This window comes from Pituophis catenifer, unplaced genomic scaffold, assembly GCF_029215685.1.
Source record: "Pituophis catenifer annectens isolate HBS135680 unplaced genomic scaffold, rPitCat1.0.hap2 SCAF_2, whole genome shotgun sequence".
NCBI classification, from domain to species: domain Eukaryota; kingdom Metazoa; phylum Chordata; class Lepidosauria; order Squamata; family Colubridae; genus Pituophis; species Pituophis catenifer.
In genome coordinates this window covers 148,603,352-148,617,028 of record NW_027256882.1, presented here as the reverse complement: position 1 = coordinate 148,617,028, position 13,677 = coordinate 148,603,352, and the positions used below count along the sequence as shown (strand labels likewise).

At 38.7% G+C, this 13,677-nt stretch overlaps 1 protein-coding gene across 1 annotated transcript in view; it reads right to left on the bottom strand.

Moving 5' to 3' along the window:
• GDF11 (growth differentiation factor 11) overlaps positions 1–13,677 on the bottom strand; it is a 31,687-nt gene that overhangs the window by 705 nt on the left and 17,305 nt on the right. Inside the window, exon 2 of the mRNA XM_070934773.1 lies at positions 1,481–1,854. Coding sequence (XP_070790874.1) covers positions 1,481–1,854 — 374 coding nt within the window. The remainder of the gene's footprint in view (positions 1–1,480; positions 1,855–13,677) is intronic.

The window sequence follows — 13,677 nt, the reverse complement described above, 5'->3', positions numbered from 1 at the left end:
TTCAGTTTCTAATAACAGTCCTGAGCTTTGCTCCTTTAAAAAAAAAATCCACTCCAGCTAACACCATTAAGCCTGATGATGAAATATTCCTTAAGTAAACCAAGGTCTACTATGAAAAAAAAATTCCATGAAAAAGTGGAATATTGATCCATCAGTTGCTTCTAGGGGAAAAAAAAGTATTCAGGCTAAAAGATCAGTTTGTACATAATGGATGAATAGTACTCTGAAAGAGAATTTTTTTAATGTATTTTATGTTGTATTTTTTATTAGTTATATGTGGGTTATTCTTAATTAAGCTATAAGAATTATTAGGTAATTATAATTAAAGGGATAGCTTCCAAGGAAATAATTCAGAATGAGAGAATTTAAAAATGACACATAGGAAAATTGAGATGAAATTCATATAAGTAATTTGCTAAATGTTTTTGAGATAAATAATTTGATGAGTTATAAGATTAAATTAAATCATGAAATAATGCATGATACAATAGCTCTCTGTATAAAAAAGAGAGCTAATTCTAATAAAGTACAACTGTAAAATATATCCTGTAAATTCTGAATTCCTGAGGATATTTCATTGTTAGATCTCTAATTAGCACAAACTGAAATTGAGTTGTCCTCATTTTTCTATGTAAATAATTAAACTGATATAAACTTATCTTAATCCTATGTTTGTAAGCAATCAATATTGTGTCTAAATTAATGCATATGGCTGTAATAAGAATATCGCGAGAATACTGATTGTGTTATTATCAAGCAAAAGTCACCATTGTGCAACTAGCACAATGACTTTGCAATGCCATGACTGACATGTAAACACCTCTAACTAATAGCATTGCAGTCCCCAACTGACCATAGAGGTAGTAAGAACTCCCTTCTTAAATCCTAGCCCTGACAATAGCATAAGCCTACTGTTAAGATGAAACAGATAAAAGGAAAATACTTCACATTCTCCAACCTGCATTTGATTATTATATTATACACTGATAGTATTGATTCTGAAAGGCAGCACTCCCTAGGGAACACTCCCAACAGTACTACTTACCCTAACGTTAAAATTAGGTCAAAGCTATATCATGGTTGTCAGTCCTTCAAGGTAGTCCAGACAGGAAACCTTAACCATGAGTCCTAATAGTACCTTTATTATAAGAATTACAATAATAGACTCTTGAAAGTCTGAAAGAACTTTTCCCTTTCCTTGCCTTTACTTTCCAAAGAACTAGGGAGTCTCCCTTCTGAAATGCTTTCTCCATCCACATACCACCTTTGGACTCAGATTTTGTTTAACAGATTGTTGTCTAGGCTGCAGCTCTTCCTCCTATGCCCCATGATTATTCTCAAAGCCCATTGCAATGGCTGAAAAACGTTGACAGATATGAGCTCAGCCGGCAATCAAAATATTCCATGGGCCTCTGGCTCCATTTTCAAGCCTAGGATCAAGAAAGAAGAGGATACATAGGAAGTGTTCTCATTTACCCACCAGGCCTTCAGCACCAGGCCCAAGAGAAGTCACTGCCAGGTCATTGCCATTGGGATCAAAAGCGTTGATTTCAATACCCCAGTTGTTCTGAGGCTGCTTGAACCAGTTCTGAAGCACGTGCTTGAAATCAATGCTCTGCCAGTGGCCAATGCGTGAATTCAGGTCAATCTTGAGTGAGCGGATACGGATATGTCGGCTCCCATCTTCTGTCACCGGCTTAAGACGCAGGATCTGTAGATAAACTGTGGACGTGTGTTGAACAGGCCTTAGGTACACCCAGAGCTGTGCCTTTACTACCTTGGTGAACATAATTTTAGGGCTGAAGTTGAAGAAACAACAATGTGGATTGCCTTCGATCTGTACCACTGGGTCCGCTGGCAGAGAAAGACAAAAAGAGAAGTAGTGAACAGACCTTCTTCATACGCCCTGTTTCCCACACTCCTGATACGTTTCTGTCTAAGATGCAGTTACTGTAACATCATTATGATTATCATATAAAGATCACAGCTGTTGCATAATTGAAACTGTTACTGTAATGCAATGAAGAGAGTGTTGAACAATAAGGTTTTTCTTAATTGGCAGCATGGCTTGGCCTGAAGCACAGGGAATATTAAAATCTTCAAGATAAATGTATATTTTATGTAAATAAAAGTAATTAAGAAACCATTTACTGTATATCCAAATCATTTATTCCATATCCATGTTCTAAATGATGTAATACAGAAATAAAGAGGACACTGTTGAATTAGTAGCCATTAAATGGGACTTTAGGTGTTCCACTACTGGAAGATGGAGCCAAAAAGGTGAGAGTTAGAAAAAATTTAAAAATGGCATAGAATAAAATAAATAACATCTAGAGTTTTAGACATTAAAATGATTGTGCTGCCTATTAAATTCAACGCCCAGATTTGAATTAACTTCCATGTTCAGAAAAGGGGCTTGTAACTCAGCAGAAGAGCTTGTTGGTAGAAATTACTTTTCTTCTCCTGTTGCAGTCTTTGTCTGCAAGAACCCTCAGGAATAAAACTTTCAAGCACTATAAGAAAGGGGAAACAGGAAAAGTCACATCCTTGCTACTATTCCATGAATGGGTCTCTCTTCCCAGAAGGTTCTGGCAGCTGAATGGAAATCAAGATCCAAATCTATTTACATATTATCAGTTCAAAATTAAACTAATTTGTAGGAATTGGGTGTTTGAGTGAAATTTTCTAGATAGTATCTGGTTTTATAGATTATCAGATAATTTGGGTGTATGGTATAGATAATGGCTAACTATATATATAAAAAAATAAAAGCAGGATAAAATATGTAATAGGCAGGAGATAATAATACCAGATCTTTGGGAAGGACATGACAGGTGGATAAAAATGCCAAATCTGATTTAACCATTTGGCTGACTGTAATGAACCATAATAATAACAATAACCCCACCTGTTTTCCTTGGTAGTCTGCAAATATCAATATGTGGATAAAGGGTCTAATCCTTGGGAAGGACTCGATAGGTGGATAAAAATGCCAAATCCAGTTTGAATATCTGGCTGACTGTGTAATGAACCATAATAATCCCAAAAGAACTGGAGCACCACTTGAACATCATCGGCATTGACAAATTCACCATCAGTCAATTGCAAAAGGTGGCTTTACTCTGAATCACTTATATCCTGCGATGATACCTCTAACACCACCAAACATCAACATCTGCATATCCCAGGTCTTTGGGAAGGACTCAAAAAGTGGATTAAAATGCCAAATCCAGTCTCAACATCTGGCTGACTATGTGACGAACAATAATAATAATTCTAATTTGGACCTGAACACCTTAATTTTACAAAATATACCCTGCTTGGAACTGCCTATAATAATAATAATAATAATTCTTAGATCCTTGGTTGGGTCTTGAATTATTAGATTTTTACCATCTTTGACTGTGAATCTACCGGTAATTGGAGATTAATTATATAATCATCATCATCAGTGGCCAACCATAACAGCAAACAACAGACAGATTACAGAAAATGGGATAATGAAGTAATAAGAATGGTATATTTGAATACCTGCAAGAAATACCACTTGCCTGAAAGCCAAAACTAGACAAAATAGGGCCACAAAATAGACAAAGTAATAGAAAACTAAGAAACTAAAGTGTCCCGGACTTCAGAATTCAAACAGTCAAGCATTTGCCACATACAACACCCTGGATTTAACAATTATTGATAAGAAAGACAAAAAAAGTTACCTTAAATGCCATGGAGAAGGGACAATGTAATGGTATGTAAAGCATATGTTTTACTTAGAAGCAAGTCCCCCAAGTTCGATGGGGCATTCTAGGAATATGTGCATAGGCTTGCAATGGTAATTCATAATGAAATGTAGTAGCAATGTGTTGGGACAGGAAGCAGTAATAAATGAAGCTATTATCTGATGTCAGTATAGAGCTCACCAAAAATGTGCTGGTAGAAGAGTTTTAGAAGAACTGAATGTAGCTAGAAGATAGCCAAGCCTCTTTAAAGAATTTTGAGGAGTTTGCCAAAAGGGAAAAAAATAATAATCTCAAGTCAATTAAATATGTTCTTCTCTTTGTAAGCATACGCTCGTTTCAACAACCTTTGTATTATTCTCCAGAGGGAATCCATCATGAACCCCCAAGAGTGCATGATGATAATACAGGTAGACCTCGACTTAACAACAATTCATTTAGTAACCACTCAAAGTTACAACAGCACTGAAAAAGTGACTTATGAATGTTTTTCAGACTTGTGACCTTTCCAGCATCCCCATGGTCATCTAATCAAAATTCGAATGCTTGCAATGATTCATATTTATGATGGATGCAATGTCCTGGAGTCACATTTTGCAACCTTTCGTCAAGCAAAGTCAATGAGAAAGCCTAATTCACTTAACAAATGTGGCAAGAAAGGTTGAAAAGTGGGGCAAAGCTCACATTTGTTGTCTCACTTAGCAACAGAAATTTTGGGTTCAATTGTGGTCATAAATCGAGGACTACCAGTATTGTGTTGTTTAAATTAGAGTGTTTTAGCTCTTTTCTAAACATCTTTTTGTAGTCATGATGTTTATCAAATTATATCACAATAAGCTTTTTACCTTTTTTCTAAAACATTATAAATTATTATCTTTCCTCAACAATGTGAAGTCACAGCTGCTGGTACTTTAGCTGGATTTTGCCCTCATATACATCAAATTCTTCCCAAGAATCTAGGATGCCATAATCTGTCAGCGTAGTATATGTGTGGATCCAAGTGGCATGGTCTTTTACAACTGACAGATGGAAATTTCTAAGTGCCATCGAATATCTTTTGGTATGACACCTACTGTGCCAACTGAGACCACCAAAGCTGGTTTATGTCATAATCTTTCAATTTTCAGATCTTGGTATTTTCCGAACTTTTCCAGATGTTTATTGTTTATTCTACTATCCTCTGGTATTGCCACTTCAATTATCAATACTTTCTTCTTTCAAGCCATTTCATGTTATGAGCCAAGACTTTTATCAGTCTGTTATTGTGGTTCGTCACAAAGTCAGCCAGATGTTCAGACTGGATTTGACATTTTTGTCCACCTATTGAGTTATGATTCATCACACAGTCAGTCAGATATGTAGACTGGATTTGACTTTTTTTTTTTTTTTGCTTTAATTTATATGCCGCCCTTCTCCGGAGACTCAGGGCGGCTTACAATGCGTTAAGCAATTTTTATCCACTTACTGAGTCCTTCCCAAGGATCTGGGATAGGCAAATGCTTTTGTTTGATGATGTTAAAAGATATCATCTCCAGGATGTAAGCTGTTCCAAGAAAGCTGCCTTTTATAATCGACTGATAGGGATTTTGTCAATGCTGATGGTGTTCAAGTGATGCGCCAGTTGTTTTGGGATTGCACCCAAGCTGCCTATTACTGTTGGTTCTATCTTTGTTTGCTTTTTCTACAGTCATTCTACTTCTATTTGCAAGTGTTTATGATTTTCTCCTATTCTTTATCTTCTCTTCTGCTGCCTCCAGGTACTTTCACATCCACTATCTGGACTTTTTTGTCTTTCATGTCTTTTTTGTCTTTGGCATGTTATGTGTCTGGTACTTGTCTGTTTGAATTCTAAAGTCCCAGAACAATTTACCTTCTTCATTTTCTGTTATTTGGTCTATTTTGTGCTCCTATCAGTTCCTGCTTGCAAACAAACAGTATTTCTTTCAGATATTCTAATGTACCATTCTTACTCCTTTGTCATGCTGTTGTTTGTAGTCTTTCTGTGCAATCTTCTTGCAGGAGCAGACTGATGTAGAGCTCTGAATGCTCTATTGCCTATTGAATAAAGTCAGCTTAACAGCTACACAGCAATGCTGCTCAGCCCTATACACTAGCCTAGTGAATAATAGCACCTATAAAAGAAACTGTAAGAGACTGAAAAATATTGTGACAAAGGGCACTGGGTCTTCTAAGATAAAATCATGCATATTCAGAACCCAGTTAATTTAATACAGTTGAAACAGGCCATTGCTTAGCCAGTAGAGTAGAAGATAGGGCTTCTTGAAAGGCTCAAGTTAACCCTGCTATTCTTCCTTAGGTGTTAACCCTTTTTTAAATGCAGCCTGCTTCCACTAAATAAAATATTTGGCCATCATTGTGCAGCTTCAGAATGATGTAGATAGAGCCAGATTTTTCTATACCAAAAACATGAAATAACTCCTTAAATAACTGAGCACATGGCACCTTCTAAATACCTAAATGGATATTTCCCTCCTCATCCCTTGCCCCAACAGAAAGACCCTTTTCAGCCCCCACCCCAACCCTTCCCCACCCAACAAATAGCTGTAATGCTAGGGATTAAACTGAATTAGCAGTAGACTTTCCCTCTTTGATTAATATCAAGACTCTTCTAATCAAGGTCACACTTGAATTTGGGAGCTGAATTTCTCCCCATTTTAGCTTCTGTACTGCAGGTGGCTGTCATAAACCCAGTAAGAAGGGCGACAGTTTCCTGGCCTCTCTCCTTTACTGAGCAAATTGATTTACCTGGGAGCAATATCAAAATGCTGCAAGAGCCAAGGAAGATCATAAGGACTAATGAACTGAAGCAAAAGTAAAAAACAGATGTAGCAGTATTGAGATTAGGAATAACATTTTCCAACAACATAAAATAATCTATAAGAAATATTTCTAGAGGCTTAGAGTAAAAAATTGATTTAATCCAAACTTGGAGAGAAATTTCAGACTGAACCTGGAGTTTGCTCAGTAACTAGCCAGCCAGAAACTGGGCACTCAGAGGTTAGATGCTTTTCCATAATTAGTATTATGAACTTTGTTATCATGAAGAAGCAAGACAATGGACTTGTTTAGAAAGCAAGAAGTCATAACTTTCATCTGGTAGTCCTCCTTTTAGGACCACAATTGGGATTGGAATGTCTGTCACTAAGTAATTCAGTTGTTAAGTGAATCACTTACGATTTTATGAGCTTTTTGCCAAGGCAGGACAAGATGGGTATACCTCTCCCTTCTTTGTCCACATGCCTTGTACACCGCCAATGCCTTCCTTTTCTTGTCTCTTAGTCATGAGCCACTGCCTCCCGCTGTTCTCTGTTCTCTCCATTCTGAAATCCTCTGCCCAGAATGCATCATTGTGGGTCTGCTTCCATGCCAAATATGCTTATTATAAAGTGCTTTATATTACTTCAGTCAAAAGAAAATCCAAGCATTTTTCAGTCTAGAAACAGACAGCCCAGTGCTGGCTGTTTCGTGCATGGAACCTTTTGTACATCCTTCAAGTGGTGGGCCAATAAAAATTGTTTCTGAAAGATACTGTGAAATATCCCTGTATTGTCTGCTGGCAATAAACTATTAATACTACGGAAGCCTTGGCTGACCTGTAGAATACAGGCGCAGTCCCCCCGATGACTGCTGTTAGGCGCTCTCTTCTTCATGAACCAGAGCAGTGGAAAACTAACAGTGACAAAGCAGGAGGATGCACTACAATTTGAACACAAGTAGAAAAAAGATGAATCAGATCAACGTAGACTGGATGGCAAAGGAGATCATAACAAGTGTTTCTCTGCCTTTCAGTTTGGCTTGCAGAACTGATTCAAACTGCAGCTCTATTACTCTTGACAGTGTTTGATGCTATTGGCTAAATTCTCTTCCTGCAGCCCTGGAGACTTTTCTCTGTCACAATACCAGTCTTTCCTGTCAAACCCTATCCAAAATACGGCAAAGGGAAAACTCTGTTTAACATCTAACCTGTTACAATGAATAATAGGGTTCCAGCTTCTTATTTATGCTTCGTGTTTATATAAAACCTCTGGGAAAGGTCATCCAGAGTTATGAAACAAGGTGTCTCTGGCATGCTGCTTGATACTATGCTCTATTGCTCTTGCTACTTGGCTTCAAGGAACAATAAATGTTTTCTTGGTTCAGCAATGATCTGGATCAAAATGAACCAAATGAAGCTAAATCTAAGCATGATAGAGATGATAGTTTGTTTTGTATAGGAAAAAGCACCAAGCAAGTATCCAGAAAATCCTGAGTTGTGACAAAGCCAACGGATGATTTGGGCCAGTCACTCTCACTCAGTTCTAGGAAGAAAGGATGGCAAGAGAGAAAGAGAAAGAGATGCTGCTGATAAGTAAGACAGACATATTGCAGATTTAACATCATCTTCTTGTGCCATATCCATCATCGGACATTGGCGATAATGTTGGTGATCCTATTTTTATCAACAGCCTCACAAAAAAGTGCTGTTGAGTTTTTGTCCAAACCAGTCCTTTAGATTTTGAAGCCATGATGTTCTTCTTCTGCCTGGGCCTCGTTTGCCTTCAATCTTTCCTTAGAGGATTAAGTGAAGTATGCCATATTTAGTCACATCACAGGTCCAAAATATTCTAACTTTTTATGGTTTTGATGATTTCCCTTGGCTTTCCCAGGCAGCTTATCACCTCCTCATTTCTGATTTTGTCAACCCAACTTATACGTAACGGTTGCCTGCAAAGATTTAACATAGCCTTCAAAAACAGGCCTGTTGTCTATCTCAAGATTCCCTGGTGATGGCTGTAGTGAGAGGCACATGCATCCATTTAAATCTGATGTGGCACCTACAGCCACCTCTAAGTCAGACAGATGTGACATCAGTTATCTATGACATAGAACATGCATTATGTTTATAGTTCAGCTATTTGTTATATGTGGGCCTATTTTTAAAGGTGTGGAAACTTCAGTTGCTGCAAAATGTGACAGACAGGTTGCTTGCGAACCATTGCAGAGCCCCAGGATCCCTTGATGCCATTGCTGGAAGATCAACCATAACAGGGGTGGGTTTCACTTACCTTTGCTACTGGTTCACGCGCGCACTTCGCTTGCACATGCAGAGATTGTATTTGGTGACGTCCAGGTGGGTGTGTGGAGCCTCCTGCCGCTACCAGTTTGCCCAAACCAGGGCGAACCGGTAGCAACCCACCACTGAACCATAGGCTACCAATTTTTTAGGAATCACTGAAACTTATAAAGGCAAAACAGCTTAATATTCCCATCCTAAATGTACCATGACAAGTTGAAATGCTCTGTTGCACTGGCTTCTTTACTTTTCAGTGAGGAGCTAAGTCACATTTATTTAAACAAAAATTGGTATTTTAACATTATGATTTAATATGTTTCTATTGATTTTGGGGGGGTCCCCATGCATTTTTATTCATAGAATAATTTGTTTGGAAGTTGAGATATTCAGTAAGTAAAATATATTATTTACAACATTAGGATTGATATCCTTAAAAAGAGATTAAGTGTTCAATTCCAGAGATTGATCATCTAGATATTCCCAATAGTTAAGAAATAAAATAATATGAATGTTCCCAGGCTTTTTGTTGTTCTGCAGTAAAGCATCTGCTAAGTACTTCTTGACAGAAATTAATATTGATCAGGTTTCACATTATCATTAGACTTTTCATAGTTCAAGTCCTTCAATTTTATCTGTCTGTTTTCATAGAAAGGAAGACTTTTTAATTTACCATATAATGCAAGCATTAGTTGTATATTATCCTTGCTTTGGAAGGCAGTGCAATAGTCCTCACTTAATGACTTCAACTGGGACTGACAACTCCATAGTTAAACAGTGCAGTCATTAGATAAAATATCAGGTGATTGTGCTAGATTTAAGTTGACAATATTGCCGCAATCATTAAGCAAATCACCCTAGGTTGTTATGCATGATGTCATGTGACTGCAATTTGTGTCTTACTGCTGGCTTCTCCATTGATTGCTTGTCAGAAGCCAGCCTTGAAACTTGTAAATTGTGATCATGTGATTGTGGGGCACTATAACTGTAGTAAGTGTGTGTCAGTTGCAAAGCGACTGAATTGTGATCATGGCGACACTATGACTGTTGTAAGTTTAAGGACTGGTCATAAAACCACTCTTTCAGTGCCATTGTAAATTCAGTCACTAAACAGCAGTCGTTAACTGAGGACTACCTGTATCAGCATAGGTTTCTTTAACTCTTAAATAATTCCTAAAATTAGATGAGAATCCCTAAAATTAAGCTTTAACACAGAATTTGTGTACCATATCACTGAAGAAACTTACCCATATCTGTCTATTAATTCATACTTCATTACCTCACTGTTAGCCTTAAATGAATCATATAATTTTACAATGTCTCATTTCTGTAATTTGGAAAAAGAAGTTAATTCATTAGTGCTGATTTAGATAAAATTATTTTTTTTATTTATTAAATTTATATGCCACCCATCTCACTATCAACCAACTCTACATCAAAGACAACACTACTGAAAAATTCATCAAGTATAAAGTATATATTAAATAGTCATTGCTTTTCATGCTGTCCTGTCCTTTCTCCAAGAGTACCTGTTCTCAACATTTTAAGGCAGATTTTAAAATAACTGGATGTTATTTGTTGACTTGGAAACAAAAAGACAATGTTTTAGAATAGAGGATATTCTTGGAACAATCTCCTGCATATCTATATATCAACATATGCACAGTTTAATCTTTTTCTCCTTTTGAATGTCTCCTTTAATACGGCATTGAAATGTCACTGCATGAGAGGCTTCTTGGCATAACCTTAAGAATATTAACGAAACTTTAATTACTGTCACTTCTTAGTCTGTGATCTATTTAGCAGTACAGTAGTCACTTCTCCTTAGGTGGTCTGGATTGTTCTGATTTAACCTGATCTCTTGCTAATCCATGTCACATTTTAAATTTCTTCTGCTATCTATTTATGTATTACAACCATAAATACAGACCACCTATAAAGGCAGTCTTTACTAGAGTCTAGTGAAGTTCTCTTTACCGGAGAAGCAATTTTCACTATAAATCCAGGCCATCTTTACTAGAGAAGCAGAATAAATAAAACAAAATTGCAAACATTAAAAGCTCTTAACAATAATGTAATGCATTCTCAGCAAACAAAATGAGCGAGGAATCCTCTCATCCAAAGCCCAGCCATGATGGTTATCATCACCACATAGAGATCCCAAGATAGATGCCTCATGTACAAGCCAAGCTGGGAAAAATCAGAGGAGGAAACCTTCAGGACCAGATGCTACAGACAGGAGATTCCTCACATTCTCTTGGCGTAGAACAAATGGCCAGGAAGAATGGAGAATCATTTCTATCAAGGCAGATGCGCAGACAAGAAGAGCGATTGGGATTGAATCCTGTTGTTATACAAATAGGCTGAGTGTGAGAAGAAGGCACTTCTTCCTTCCCTCCCTCCCAATATCAGTTAGCAACACCCAGTGGACAAACTCCTTACCTTCCTCCTCTATTCACAGACATCTGGGTTACATTCAGTTAGGAGGGCCCCCTTGCCCCTGCCTGGTGCACCCCGCTCAGCTTAATCACCCCCAGCTGCATGTGCCATGAACCGCAAGGCCTGCTAACACACCAAGGTCATGACACCAGCCAGCCGCCTCTCCCGGTACAGCCAGCTAGGAGCAAAGGCCTCTGCTAACGAATGCCCAAGGCAATTTGGTGTGCACAAGTCCCAAATTAATGCTGTGTTCCCCTGAGAATTTCTCCCTGTCAGTTTCTGCCAGATCTTAAAGTGACAGAAAACCTTTCCTCCTTTTCTCTCTCTCCCCCACCCCCCAAATGTTTTAGGCCTAGCGATTTGAAATACCCCATATAGTTAACAGGCATTGCTGTGGCGAGACATTTTGAGATTAAAAGTTAGAAGATCCATTGAAGCTTTGAAAATAAAAAATTGCTAACTGGTTAATGTCTAAGCGCCCTAAGCACCTATATGAGGTTCCTTATTTATTATGTTGAAGTCTCCAAGGAAGAAGAGACTGGTCATAATGCAATAACATCCATATCGAACATTAACCAGCTCTCTCTTACTGCCGATCATCTATTCTCAATGGTATTGGATTTATGTCCGTCACCCCACCAGCTTGCCAAGGCGCTGTCCATGGTTCTGGGCCATGCCCCTGGCTATTTCCCCATTTGCTGCTAAAAGAGGGAGGGAGAGTATGATAGCATAATGGAGGTCTAGGATCGTGCTGTCAGCAGGTAATAAAAGTTGTAGTTCTGCACATCCGGAATTCATCAGAGTGGGAAATGCTGGCATACAGATAACCATTTTGGAAACCCTGGAAATGTAGTTCCTGGTGAAAGATATTTTCAGAATGTGATACTAGGCTTTTTTTAAAAACCAGGTCTTCATCACATGGATACCTAGCAAAATGAAAACATGAAGGATTCTAATTTACTTCTCCATACATTTTAGGGAGGCTCAGTGAATTCAGAAGTGAATTTGGCGACCAAACTTAAGGCCTGCAAGATTTAAGATAGCATGTACTTTGTGATTCCTATATTAAGGGGAGCTGGATTGGAAGATAAGTGTGATTTTAAAACTGAAAGAAGAAGCATCAATAACCTATACTATGCTCATGATACTAATCTCAATAGCCCAAAATACAAAGCATCAAGTAGATAAAAGTTATGGGGCACAGTGAGAAAAATGGCACTAAAATTAAATATGAAGAAGACCAAACTAATGACAACAGGCAGAACAACCAATTAGCAATGAAGGTGGTGGATAATTTCTGCCTTTTAGGATCAACCATCAACAGCAAAGGAACAAGCAGTCAGGAAATACCGTATGTCACAGACTAGCTCTTGGTAGAGTAGCTATGAAGGTCTTGGAAAATGCTGAGAAAAGTGAAAGGAAAAGAGAAAGGAAAGAGGATGACCAGTAGAAGGTGGATAGTTAACAATGGTGATGAATGCACTATTGGAAGGCCTGAAAGACCAGGTTAGGGATCAATTGTCATGGAGAAAATCTATCTATGTGGTCACTAGGAGTCAAAAACAATTTGTGGCATATAATCAATACCATGAATCAACTACACTAAGCAGTTCAAAGATTTAGAATCTTAGTTATAGCACAATTTAGAGAATTTAGCTTTTATACATTCCACATAGCGTCTTAAAATTTCTATGGTACATAGATATGAACTTCATGAAGTTTCCTTAGAAAGGTTTATCATAGCAGGTGCAATAATATAAGATATTTGGCATGCGGCGAAGAGGGGGTTGAGGGTTTTTTTAAAATTGTCATTTGCCAATTTTTTAAGGTGTTTTGGGAGTGGGGAGGGTTGTTTGGCAAAGGATAGGGAGGGTGATTTGTTGGGGGGGGCAGGCCTAGCACAGGGCCCCGTTAGGGGAGATGCAGAGCGGGGATCTGAGGGGGTGGGTGTTGGGAGGAAAGAGGGCGATGTCATTAGTACTGTGGGTGGGAGGGGCAGGTATGGTGGGAGCAGGGGGCCATATCATGTTGTGGGGGCACGCACCCGCTGTCTCCAAGCGCTAACGTGCTCCGGCTCCCAATGCTCTCCTCGTTCCCTGGGTTGTCCAGAGCCTCAAAGCCTGAATCTTAGGCTGATGTTGTGCAACGCCAGGTCCGTGATTAATAAAGCCCCCCTCATCTGTGAGTTGATTCAGGAGGGGGGAGCGGACCTGGCGGGTATTACAGAGACCTGGTTGGGCCAGGAGGGGGTGTCCCCCTCGTAGAAATGTGCCCACCAGGTTTCCACGCATTTCATCAGCCGAGGGCCCAGGGTAGGGGTGGGGGGGGTGGCGGTTATTGTAAAAGAAGGTCTTGATCCTAGGGAGGCCACTATACCTCAGATAGCCGGCTGTGAGTCTCTCCTTGTGAAGTGGGGCCATGGGAGGCAGA